This window comes from Musca autumnalis, unplaced genomic scaffold, assembly GCF_047663935.1.
Source record: "Musca autumnalis isolate F117 unplaced genomic scaffold, ASM4766393v1 scaffold_4, whole genome shotgun sequence".
Lineage (NCBI taxonomy): Eukaryota > Metazoa > Arthropoda > Insecta > Diptera > Muscidae > Musca > Musca autumnalis.
Window position 1 is genome coordinate 217,897,700 of NW_027411977.1, and position 13,515 is coordinate 217,911,214.

Genomic DNA, 13,515 nt, shown 5'->3' on the forward strand with positions numbered 1-13,515 from the left:
CTCTGTCACAAAACTCTCCAAAAATCTCTCCAAACTCGCTCTCTTTTGCTGGATAATTTTGTTATCGAACAGCATTCAGTAAAAATTTGTACGAATTTGTACAAATTATTGGGTTATCGTACACACCTATAGATGAGGCCACTATTGCCAGGTGAAAAAATATCAGCTTTGTTTCTTTACTTTTTTAATGGGGAGCAAGTTGAATGTAATGGTGTGGTGTGCGCACATTTAAGGGTTAAGTGCTATGATAATAAGAAGAAGATCAAATATTCATGTCATCAGCAACAGCTGTTCTCAGATAAATTGGAAAAAAAAAAATCAAAAAGCGGGAAACAAAGAGGGAGAGAAAAAGTTTTTGTAAAAGGAGGAATTTTCTGGCTAGAGATAAAATAATTTTTCCTTTTGATTTGAGCCCTGAAGAAGATTGGATGTGTGGTCACCAGGCAAAGAAAAAAACAAGACAACAGTGATACTCTTGTTTGAAAATTTTATTGAACATAAAATAAACAACATTACAACTAAATAACATAAAAAAATTACAACTAAATGAACATACTTAAGACTATAATTCCTGAAAAGAAAAAGTTAATTAAAAGTCATAATTCCTGCAAAGAAAATGGAATAAAAATATTAAAATGTCTAAAGAGAGGGTTAAAAGACTTAATTCCTGAAAAGAAAAGATTATAAAGAGATTAAAAATTCCTGAAAAAAAATAATAATTAAATAATTAATAATTAAAAAAAATTACTAAGAGCTGAAAAGTAAAAGATAAAATAAATTAAACAATCAAAGCCAGAATTCTAGAAACAAAAGAAAAAGAAAAAATAAACATAAAAAGTCTTTAACCATAAATTGAGTCTCGGCTATACGCATCCTTCATAATTGCCGGCGAAGCTTATCCCTGGGCCACACTCAACACCAATCCAATCCACAGTGGGAGGCGCAGAATTCATGGTATTTCCAGCCGGATTGCCTTTTGGTATATTTCCCAGACTTTTCATACTGTTTAACTTGAACAGACAGACGTATGACCAGTGCAATAGTTAGATTCCGGGTAGCAAAAAAAAAAAAAAATAAGGAAAATAAGATTACTAGGGAAAAAGGGGTGACAAGAGTATAGTTCTTTTTAACGTGTGCTTACCGTAGCCATTTATTAACTAGGTAGTCCTCGTACTCGTGTTTGAGGTCAGACTAGGGTTAGTGGATGTCTAGTGATAATTCGAAGCTCTGAGTTCTGAAACTAGAAAAAAGGAAGAGAATTTAATTTGTATATATATATATATATATATATATATATAAAATTTACTCCTGGAATATAATTAGATGCTAGATACGTACATTACGACTACTTACCTTACAAATAACCAACTTACGAAAACGCATACTTACCTGGGGAATACGCCCGATCCATCGCCAGTACCTCTGCTCGGGAAAGCCGCAAATCGTTACCTCATCCAGTCCTCACCTAAAAAGAAGGAAGAAGAAGCATACAATTAGTTGTTTAAATATACATATTGATTTAATAGTTTAGCCTTACAATTATGAATCGTCTCGGTATCGTAAAATGAAAGGATCCACATTCTTATATTTTTGTAAATGAAAATGGAACTAAATAAAAACTATTCTAATGAATATTGAAATTTTGTGAGTTTTATAATGGCTAACTTTGAGGATTCAAAGGTAAGAAAACTTAGACGAAAACAGGTGGTGTAAAGTAGGGGTATTCCAATATGATTCGGAGAATGGGAATACCATGGTGGGGTGGGATTTCTCCGGCGCTATAGACAGCTGACCAGCGCGATGAAACTAATCATAACCAACAATCAAGTCCGTTTACGTTCTCGCACGACATTGTTGCGATAACCTTTTGTATTATTATCCAAACTGGCAATAGAAAATGGTTTTTTGTCCACTCTGCTGAGAAGCTCGTTCACCAGCAAGAACTGCGGCCCCAAAGGCTGAGCTAACGTCCGGGTAAATAACGACTTGCCAGCAATCGCGGTGAACAGTTTCTTGCTCCACAAGCAGAGGTCCCTTAGGACAGGACAAAAATGGCGCCCGCAACGTGGGGCCTGAGTAATCAGGTGTCCTACTTCTGTTTTTTTTTGGGATGACAATGTTTTTCTTTTCATGAGGAGTCGTAAGTCTCGATGTGCATACCGTTGTGTTGAAGTAGCAGATCGATTGCGACGAGTCTGAAAGTAAGGAGAATATACGGATAGTTTCTGTAACTAGTGTAAATAGCCCAAACTGATTTGATGACCTGTCTGTCCGTCTATAGTACGATCGTTTTCACGCTACCAGTCCTGGGTTCATTCAAGAAGAGTGATCCAGTTGTCCTCGAGTTTTGTCCGCTAGGGAACAAATCAGTCCCGAATTTAAAGTTTTTTATTTTGGCAACAAGTCGTGAAAATAAAAGAAAGAAATTGAAACATTTGCTGGTTGGAGGCCTAGTGAGTGTTTTCACAATGTACGCACTTTCATCGTATTCATATTTTTACAAGGAATGATATAGTTTTTGATTAGTTGATTTAACCAACTGAATCCTTTTACATCGATTAGCGTGTTGATATCCGCAATAGTTTGCAGTTGTTTCGAGAAGAAGAGCAGATTGTGTTTTAGAAAGTAGAAGATATTACTTCAAGGGAAAAGAGTTTTTGACATTGTAAGGAAATTGGAACTCGTACGCAATTAAGGACGATTCTGAAAAATCTGTTTTATATTTGATTATTCCGGTCTTTATATTTTACTTTTACATAGTACGTGTGTTGGTGTTCGGTTGAGATTCTTGGCAGTAAAACAGGTTATCGTTATCGAGGGTGCAGAGATAGGCTTCGTGATTTCGGAGTTAGAGTAGAGGGATGAAAACTCGAGCCCAGTCGTATGAAGTAGATGATAGTGGCCCAAACGGTTCCAGCATGGCTACGAATATGACCACGGTAACAACGGATAGTGCCGGGATTGCATCCACGGCGGCAACAACATTAGGCGCAAATACCACGATGGTAGGGGGAGGAGGTCTGGCGTCGGCAACGTCAAGCCCAGCCCAATCAGAGCACGGATCGGTCTCGTCAGTGGGGGGAGCTACGCCGGAAAGCCCCGATTTTAGCAGCATTACAGCGCAGAACATTCGGAAAGCGGCGCGTGAGCAGAGGGGTCGGGTACCTCTAGAGCGGGACGAGGAATCCGCTGTGGACCTGCTATTACGAGAGGTTATCAATTCGGCAGTTAAAATAGGGCAAGGGGAACTAATAAAGCTGTTGAATGAGAAGTTAACCATACTTCTGCCGCAGCTGGTGCAAAAGACCTTAGCAGATACAGACTCCGTACAGAATACCAGTCGCACTACCCAAACTGGAGACAAGGTCAATCAAGAAGCTGAAAGACAGACCTATTCGGCATCCCAAAGCGCTGAACAATGGTCCCAGGAAAATGGGCAACCAAACCCACAAAGTACTCCTCCACAAATTCCTCCACCTCAGGCGCCACAATTCCCTCCATCGCAGCCGCCACAATATCCTCCACAACAGCCACAACCAATTCCGCCACCACAGCAATATCCTCCACAACAGCCACAACCAATTCCGCCACCACAACGATATCCTCCACCACAGCCACAACCCATTCGGCCGGCACAGCAATATGCTCCACCACAGCCACAACAAATTCCGCAACCACAGCCACAACAACAATATCCACCGTCACAGCCCTATCCAACAAGTTGGACCCAGTGGGAGCAGCCGCCGACAAATAAAGGCCCACCGCTACCACCGCAGCAAGTGCCACCTACAGCGTATGGCTTTGGGCGAAATTATATTGATAAATGGAAGTTGAAGTTTGATGGGTCTGCCAAGTCAATAACAGCCGAATACTTTATATTTCGTTTGGAGCAGCTGAAGGAAGATTATGGGTGTAGCGACGAGGAGGTTGTAGTGAAATTCCCGCAACTGTTGGAGGGGGCTGCGGAAGGTTGGTACTGGATGCAACGTCGATTAGGACGATTGAACAGTTTCCAAGCTCTCAAACAGCCATTTTTGGCACAATTTAGGAAATTTGAAAGCGATTTTGATGTGCAGCGAAAAATGATGGATCGTCGGCAGGGATCACTAGAGGTGTTCGAGGACTATTACAATGCGATGCTGCAATTGCGCCACCAGCAGAGGGAGCCGATGGAGGAGCGCATGTTCATCGACATGATGAAAAACAACCTGAAGACCAGTATGGCATCTTTGATTTTCCCGGTAAAGATCTACGGTTTGCAACATTTCAGAGAAGAATGCCGGAAGGCCGAGCAACTATTGGGGTATCAGCGCCAGGCCACTCAGATCAACAGACAGCAATATGTTCCCCGAGTTCACTCCCTCGAATATGGAGCTCCCGAGGAATGGGAAGTGGATGCAATATCGAAGCTATCAAATTACCTATGCTGGAACTGCCGGGAGAAAGGGCACGGCTTCATGAATTGCCCATCTGCCACTTGCAACTTGTTTTGCTACGGCTGTGGGTTGGAAAAGGTAGCAAAGCCAAACTGTCCCAGATGTCAGGGAAACCAGCAGACCGGTACGGCGAAGGGGATAGCACGTCCGGCTCAGTCGAATCCCCGTTAGCGAAGCCTGAGGAGCAGAACGGACTAGGTATTAGGATTCTTGAAAGGAATAGAGATAGTGTAGAGGAGAATGAAGGTTTCGCAGCTAGGTTTAAGAAAATTAAACCCTGGCCTGTCCGTCTGCGGGAATATGAGGCGGCTAGGGAAAGGATTTTTAAAGGAATCGGCATGAAAGATTTAGACAGTAGAGATCATGAAGTAATAGAAGATATGTTAGATGTTGAGAATACTGAAGTAAATGAATTGATAACCATGAATTTCAATACAGTAGTAAATAGATTTAAGGTAAATGAATTGGTAGGAATAAAGACAGCGAAGAAGAACGCTAAGTTAGGTAAGATTAAGAGAATTGAGAGAGCTAGAAAGAGGTTTAGAGATAGAAAGAAGACAAGGCACCAGATCGCAGAGGCGAAGTTATATGAAGGAAAGGATACACGATTGTATGCACGGATAGAAATCGGTTCTGAAGAGTTTGAAGGGCTATTGGATAGTGGGGCCACTGTCACTTGCCTAGGGAGAGGAGGAGTCGAACTGGCAGAACGTGCCAATATTCCAATATATCCCTATCGATCCCTGATTAAGACTGCCGATGGTACCTCCCACCAAGTTGTAGGAAGAATTCGCGCTAGCATCATGTTAAATAAACTAGAGAAAGAAGTGGAATTCTTTATTGCTCCAACTTTAAGCAGAGCACACTATCTAGGGGTTGACTTCATGCGGTCATTTTGGATGTTAGCTGTTATCGAATGTTTGTCGATGGAGGACGAAATAGAGGCGGAGGCTGTTGATCCAACGATGCACACGCTTTCTGAAGGGGATAAACAGCGATTAGAGGAAGTAATCGCACAGTGTCCCTCGTTCGTTGATTTGGGCTTGGGCAAAACCAGTGTAGAGACCCACTATATCGACACGGCAGATGCAGAGCCGGTAAAGCAAAGGCACTACCCAGTTTCGCCCGCTGTTTAGGCCCTGATGTTTGCGGAGCTGGATAGAATGCTTGACATGAAGGTCATTGAGCCAAGCCAGAGTCCAAGGAATAGTTCTGTTACCTTGGTGCGCAAGGGCACTACGAACAGGCTATGCCTGGACGCTATAAAACTCAATGCCCTGACTGTTAAGGATGCCTATCCACTCCCAAATATCGAGGGTCTGCTCAGTAGGCTGGGGGATACTCATTTCATCTCAAGCGTGGATTTAAAGGATGCTTTCTGGCAAATCCCGCTTGAGATGAAAAGTCGAGAGAACACGGCGTTTACTGTCCCTGGAAGGCCCTTATATCATTATACCGTCATGCCTTTTGGACTGTGTAATGCGGCCCAAAGGATAAGGTCATTCCAGGGCACCTCCGTAAGAGAGAGTATTCGTTTACTTGGACGATTTGCTCATAGTGGCGCCTGATCTTGAGACTCACCTAAGCCTTCTGCGAGAAGTGGCTGGCCTTTTGAAAAGAGCTAATTTGACTATTAACGTGGGAAAATCGAAGTTTTGCTTCAGAGAATTGAGGTACCTTGGGTATATTGTGGGCGGAGGCCAATTAAAAGTGGACCCAGAAAAGGTGTCGGCCATTCTTAACTGCAGTTACCCTAAAAATGCTCGACAGGTCAGAAGGTTTACAGGGATGATAGGCTGATACCGCGGACTATGCAACTCTAGCGGCACCAATATTCTCTACACTCAAAAAAGGGCGGTCGTTCGAATTTGGAGACGAAGCTAAGGCAGCATTTGAAAAGCTGAAACAAAGCCCAGTACTACAGCATCCAGATTTCCAAAGACACTTTTTACGTGCAGTGCGATGCCTCGGATCTGGGGATTGGCTGAGTTCTCTTCCAAAAAGACGAAGATGGAGGAGAGCATCCGGTGGCATACATGTCGCAGAAGTTGACTCCAGCCCAGAAAAACTATTCGGTAACAGAGCGAGAGTGCCTAGCCGTCGTGATGGCAATAAAGAAGTTCCGGCCTTATATAGAACTCAAGCCGTTTACGGTCATCACTGACCACTCGTCTCTGAAATGGCTAATGACGAATAAAGAGCTAAGTGGGCGATTAGCTAGGTGGAGTCTTCTTCTACAAAGCCATTCATTTGAAATCGAACACCGTCGAGGAACTCAAAATGTGGTACCGGATGTTCTCTCTCGATATAATCTAGAAGAACTTGTGGACCAGATGGAAAGTCTAGTAGACCTAGGGGCTGGCGACTTTAAAAATGATGAGTATGTGGCGAAAATCCAGACTATCGAGCAGAACCAAGACTTCCTCCCAGATTTGATGGTCAAATATGGTTATATCTACAAGAGAACGATTCCGGTTACGGTGGATATACCTGGAAGCTCTGGGTTCCGGCGACCTTGACGTCAAAGGCCATAGAACTAGCTCACAATTCCCCAACAGCAGCTCATGATGGTTTCCATTAAACCCTGAAGCGCCTCAAACAGTTATATTACTGGCCAAGCATGAGTGTGCAAGTGAGGGAATTCGTGAGAAATTGCACTATATGCAAAGAGTCTAAGGCCAATTATCAGAATATGCAGCAGCCAATGAATTCAAATATACCAGTTGGAAGACCCTTCCAGAAGATCTACGTAGACTTCTTGGGCCCGTATGTGAGATCAAAAGCGAATAATTAGTTTATATTCATTGTGCTGGATCACGTCACGAAGTTCGTTCTGCTGAACCCTTAGCTAAAGCCAATTCCAAAAGTGTAATTAAATTTTTAATGGACGAAGTTTTCCATAAATTTGGAGTACCTGAAATATTGACGTCAGATAACGGCCAACAGTTTGTAGGGAAAGACTTTACGGCGTTCTTAGAGGCATATGGGGTTAAAAACTTCAAAACTGGATTGTATTCCCCACAGGCCAATCAGTCAGAGCGCGTGAATCAGTGAAAATACTGGCAGCAATCAGGTCTTATCTGAAAGAGGATCAGCGAGATTGGGATCAAAACCTATCCGCTATAGAGTGTGCCCTCCGATCCGCGGTTCACACTTCGATAGGGATGACTCCGTATTTTGCATTATTTGGCAGCAATATGATTATACCCTCAGCCTTTAGGCTATGAAGGGTATATACACTTTCATACGGGCAAAATGTGCCTCATCGAAATAATGGTTTTAGACCCCAAGTATGTTTGGACGAAATGTGTTTCAGACAATTTGGAGTCGATTGAGCAATGTCCGTCCGTCTGTCTGTCTGGCTGGAGCGCACGATAACTCTCGAAGGGATGAACCGATTCGGTTCAAATTTTGGCTTTCGTAATATTTTGTCCAAACTTAGTTTAAGTTCGAAGATGAGCTATATCGGTCCACTCCTTCCGGTACCTCCCCCACAAAAGTTCGAAAATGTTCGGACAATTTGTACGCACGATAACTCTTGAAGGGTGTAACCGATTTGGTCCATACTTTGCCCATCGTGGAGCGTGTACCAGACTTAGATCAGGTTTTAATATGGACTCAATCGGTCCACTCCGTCGGGTACCTCCCACACAAAATTTTGGAAAAGTTCAGTTTAGGAACATCTCTCGAATCGCTTTGATTTTTGCTTTAGCAACTTGTATTCACTGCCCTCCATACGACGGTATAAGTTTCATCAGGGGCAAGTCCATACTTCCTGAGAAAATAGCCGGAAAGTTGCAAAAAAACCCCTATGACACCGTGTGAGGAGGTTGGAGGGCAAAATAACTCTCGAACAGGTCTGCCGATTCGGTCCAAAGTTTGGCCTTAGTAATATTTTGTCCAAACATAGTTTAAGTTCGAAGATAAGCCATATCGGTCCGCTCCTTCAGGTACCTCCCCCACAAAAGTTCAAAAATGTTCGGAAAAATTGTGCGTACGATAACCCTTGAAGAGTGGCCGAATTGGTCCATACTTTACACATCCTAATATATCTACCAGATATAGATCAGGTTCAAATATGGACTATATTTGTCCACTCCATCCGGTACCTCCCACTCAAAATTTCGGATACATGTTCACTTTAAGACCTAATTTCGAATCACTTTGATTTTTGTTGAAGCAAGTTGCATTGCTGCCTCAATTGCGATGGTAAAAGTTGTTTCAGGGGCAAGTTCATACTTCTTGAGCAAACATCCCTGAAGGTCTAAAAAACCCCTATGGTACCATATGTAGTGGATGGAAATCCATTCTTTTTAGTATCTCCTCCGCAAAACTTTTGGAAAAAAATTGTTTCAATATACATAGGCTGAGGGTATATCTCTGTCGGCAAAGACGACTGATACTTTTTTACTTGTTACACATGGAAGTGTGTATAGATTGGCTAAACAGCTCGAAAGCATGAATGACCCAGAATTTAAGGCTTTGGCCAAAGATTCGAAGTTGGAGTTAATTAGAAACGAGGTTAGGAAAAATTTAGAGAGAAGCCACAATTCCAGAGCAAAGAAATATAATATACGGTCACGAAAAGTTAAGTTTGTTCCTGATCAAGAGATTTACCATCGAAACCACCAACTTAGCGATATTGGTAAGAACATTAATGCGAAGTTGAGTAAAAAATTTGTCAAATGCCGAGTAGTACGCGCTGTAGGTAACTGCCTATATGATTTAGAGGATTTTAAGGGAAAGTCTCTGGGTGTATACCATGCTCGCGACCTCAAGCAGTAAGAGCCAAGAAAGATAACCAGTTTTGCTGGAAACGAATCAAAAAGCCATCGACAATTATCATCCACATAATTAGTAGAGTTTTTTAAACCTGAATAGCAACCTAGTGTGAAAGGAAATCTCCCCGAAGTAGCAATCAAAAATCACTTTGCCTTGAACATACTTGCTTTCTCAACAGAGGTGACCAGTCTTCGGAAGCCAGCAACGGAAGTCAGAAATGTAAAGTCAGAATACGAAGAGAAGCCTCCCATGTTAGGCGACTCAAACTTTTGATTACGATTCTTGAGCTGCCACGTTGTGACTGTCGTTGACCATTGGTGCATTTCCCTTCTTGGTATACATATATAACACATTATGCATATATTTATAAAATATATATATGCACCTATGTAACATATGTACACCTATACCCATTTGAAACTAGTGACAGAAGGCAGGGAATTGTTGTACACAAGGTCGCGGATCTGTCATTCATCGATTTATGTCGTTAGAGTCTGTAAACAGGGAAGACAGGATCAAACACACATGGATGTGTTTGAAATCACAACGTATCCGACATTCTGACTAAAGTTGGAGGTCCCGTTGGTGATACACCGGTGGTAGAGAAGCGAAGAAATAGGCATAACATTTTTCCACAGCCTTTGGTTGTTTGGCTTTGCCGTTCGGTGGGATTATCCACAAATATTTCGTCTTATTGGGAAATGCTACGTGGAGGGAAGTCCAATAAAAATTCGTGGATCAAGGTTAAGGACAATTTCCCCCTATAGTTACCGAATTTCTTAAGACAAATATACGAGACATATTTCTACAAAGTTTCATAGATATATCGCTATTTGTTCGCGTGGTACAGACGAGCTTAGAGAAACACCTCAAAATAATCACAGGAAATAAATAAATGGTAAAAGGAAAGATATTAAATTGATAAATACAAACCATTTTTTTTCAACGCCAACAGCATATAATCAGCAAATTTGCTTCTATATGGGTAAAAACACGAATTCATTCAAACTCTTTTGCACATTTTTTTCCAGACAAACAATAGACTCGGGAGTAGAAAACATTTCATATGAAAATGTCGCTAATTTCATACACTTTTTATAATAGATACGGCAAGATTTTGTTGCACACCATCTTACTACACTACTTTACCATTTTGTGCTCAATTTTTTTATAGCATGGATGAAGATGTAAAGTGATCAAATATTTGTTTTTGTGATTTATACAACAGCAATTACAGTGACTAATAGAATACACTCAAGGCGAAAGAACTCACAGCGCAACATACTTGCTGCATATACGTGGGTGAATTTACAGTTTATGCTTCCATTTAGGCTCTTTTAAACCAATGAGGCAATATATTGGTATTTGATGGTATGAGGGTTACATTTTCCCTGCAACGCTCAAAAAGGAGTCATTAGTGAACCATTAAGAGATAACTTTTGGTTATCCTTGCATATTTAAGAACCTATTTTAATTAAATTATTAAGTCCGTCAGGACTTTTTCCCAGATCATATGTCTTTGTTGTTAAGAGATACACACTCCTCGATAAGTACTTGCAAGATCCAAAATGGTAATCTAAACTAGATCCTTTTTTGTGGAAATTAAGGATAGCAGTCGGTATTCAATGGTATTGTCAGCGTCGAGTATATTCATCGGATGGAGTAGCAAATGTCAAAGATGCCAGAAAGGCATTTTCTGAGATAGGTGTTGATCCAATCTTATCCTTAGAGTTCATATTAGTGGACGAGCTAAAATCATAAATTTTACGTATTTTTCGTAAATATATGTAAGCCAACACTATTTTACTAATTAGTCTTTGTTGCTTAAACGCAGAACCATTATTGTGATTGAAAATACAAATGAACTCAAATCATAATAATGAAAACGGATCAAATGTATTATATTTTCCCGATCTTGTGAAGGCCTTGGCATATTGAACACTTCACAGATTGGTGTATGTATTTTATGGGTTGTTTTAGTCAAAATGTTCACAGATAACATCTACGTCGTTATATAAACAATGAAAATAATATAATATAGGCAAATGTAATATATAATATAAAAAATATATAATATAAACAATGAAAATGATGGCAAGTTGATGGAATAGAGTGATGGCGATCTAGTTCGAACTAGATAGATAGTTTTAATAGGATGTGTAGAGTATATAAATGAGCCGCTCCGTGCACACTTCGACTAAATCCACTTTTTGAAAAATTTGAAATTTTAGTGTCAAAGCCTTTGATATAGCCATATCTATTTATGATTATAATATCTTTCCTGAATAATAAAGATGAGCACCTTTAAATAACAAGTTTTTTTTTGACCACTGAATAATATGCAATTTTTTTCAGTGCACACTTCGATTAACTCCACATTCAAATGTAGCTCTTCTCGCAACGTGCACATTTTTACATGCAATGCTCTTTCGGCATTTGTTGAAAACATAGATTGCCTTTAGGAAGTTATGACGTATATGACATATATTTTTGACGTATATTAAATACGTCGGAAACATCGTAAACCTAACCATGAAGAATGAAGAATGCCGCTAACATAAACCTAACATGATGTAATTACAAATATAGTTTTATAATCGAATGCCAACATTAATTTTTATGTAAAACCTGTAATATATGTGTATAAAAATAAGTTTTTCGTTAATAAAAAAATTCAAGACCTAACTTTATTACTTTTTTCAGTGCACACTTCGATTAACTCCACCATTGCCACAATATTACTAACGATTGTTTGTTGACTATTTTTTTATTTTATTTTATATACCGTTAGATGAAAGCTATACCTGCTATTATGCATTCTACATTATATATTTGAATCCATATTATCAGGGGAATTTTAAAAAACAATATACATTTCATCATTGCTTTTCTCAACTTTTTGTTTTATGGAGTTAGTCGAAGTGTGCTCTGAACGCCTCAAATATAACTCTACTGTAGAATGTCCCATAGACTGGTTCCTTAAACTATGTAGTATCCGACATTTTTATGTATTCTATTATATAGACATACCTGAAATTCCATGTTCCTCTTGCGTTCAATGCATAATCAATGTTTGCTTGGTGCCATAGGTGGGACGGCACAGGAAACAGGAATGATACATATATACAGTTAGGTAAGAAATGTATTGCAAAAACCAAAATTGTAGAAAATTTCATATTAATTGTTCGTTATTGCCAACAAATTATTTTTGACCGTATTTGTTATAAATCGCAAATAACCTTTGCATATTTTGACGGAATATTGTTGTAAGGACCTATAGCAAGTGATTTGCACAAAAAACCGTATAGTTTTTACATAATTTGTTGCCATAAACGAACAATTAATATGAAATTTTCTACAATTTTGGTTTTTGCAATACATTTCTTGCCTAACTGTATATAGTTGAAGAAAAGGTATTTCACAGTATTTACACATTCCAGCCATGATGAAATTATAAGGTGGCGTAAAACGACCAGCTGATTGGTTTCAATCTGTCAATTTTTTTGTTATTGTGAATCATTTGTATGAAAACGTAAACATTTTGACATATTGAAGAATTTTCGGCCAAAATAGAGTTGTTGTTGTGCTACTTACGTGACCTTATAAATAGATCTTGCATTCCAGCAGACAGTAGTAACAAACGATGGCCATATTTCAGACTAATTCATTTTTTTTTTGTTACACTTAACTTCGCAGCAATTTTTCAAGGCCACAGACAGTCATTCATATTGCTGTCTCCATTGAATTTTTTCCCCTTAGCGACGCGCACCAATACACACACACACTCGAGACATTCATTCATATTTTTTTTGCACTTTTGTATTAATTAAGTACCTTTTTCCCCAATACCCGCACGCAAAAAGCTTTTATTTTTATTATTTAAACAATTTCACTAGTTTTTCGTTTTACTTTTTTTCTTATTTACGTTTAGTTCTTTATTTCCAATTTACACACGACCGGCCGAACGAGAAAATTACGCGTACAATAATGCTTCTTCTAGTAGGGGGACGCTAGTAGTCAACATGAATTGATGTCAAGTTACGCCAATTGGGAAACTAGCGTAGTTCACACGGGTTGATTTTTTTTTTCAAATCGCACATATTAATGTCCAATTTACATTAGCAACTTTTTCGTCATTTGGAGCTGTTTCGTCATTTATTTGCTAAACAGGCAGCATTTTGCGTCATTTACCATACAAAAATAAATGACGATAGCTGCGTCATTTATTCTAAACAACGCACGAAAACACCATACTATTATAAGCAGCCCAGTTTTTTTGTCATAAACTACCAAAAAA

At 39.6% G+C, this 13,515-nt stretch overlaps 1 protein-coding gene and 1 long non-coding RNA gene across 3 annotated transcripts; one reads left to right on the forward strand and one right to left on the reverse strand.

Moving 5' to 3' along the window:
- Nucleotides 1-470: 470 nt before the first annotated feature.
- Nucleotides 471-13,207, reverse strand: LOC141402648 (uncharacterized). 2 transcript variants are annotated; one of them, XR_012412685.1, is made up of 4 exons: nucleotides 12,813-13,207; nucleotides 1,390-1,465; nucleotides 1,142-1,240; nucleotides 471-1,002 (listed from the first exon to the last, which is right to left on the reverse strand). It is a non-coding gene; the product is annotated as an uncharacterized lncRNA (long non-coding RNA). The 2 variants fall into 2 exon arrangements; XR_012412684.1 differs by having other exon boundaries at nucleotides 471-1,091.
- LOC141402646 (uncharacterized) lies at nucleotides 2,126-4,735 on the forward strand. The gene has a single exon (XM_073984343.1). It carries the CDS (start codon nucleotides 2,862-2,864, stop codon nucleotides 4,605-4,607), a length of 1,746 nt encoding a protein of 581 aa, XP_073840444.1. The 5' UTR covers nucleotides 2,126-2,861; the 3' UTR covers nucleotides 4,608-4,735.
- Nucleotides 13,208-13,515: the final 308 nt, after the last annotated feature.

Excerpts from the sequence above, each read along its gene's own strand:
- LOC141402646 (XM_073984343.1), top strand. The coding sequence starts at position 2,862 with ATGAAAACTCGAGCCCAGTCGTATGAAGTAGATGATAGTGGCCCAAAC.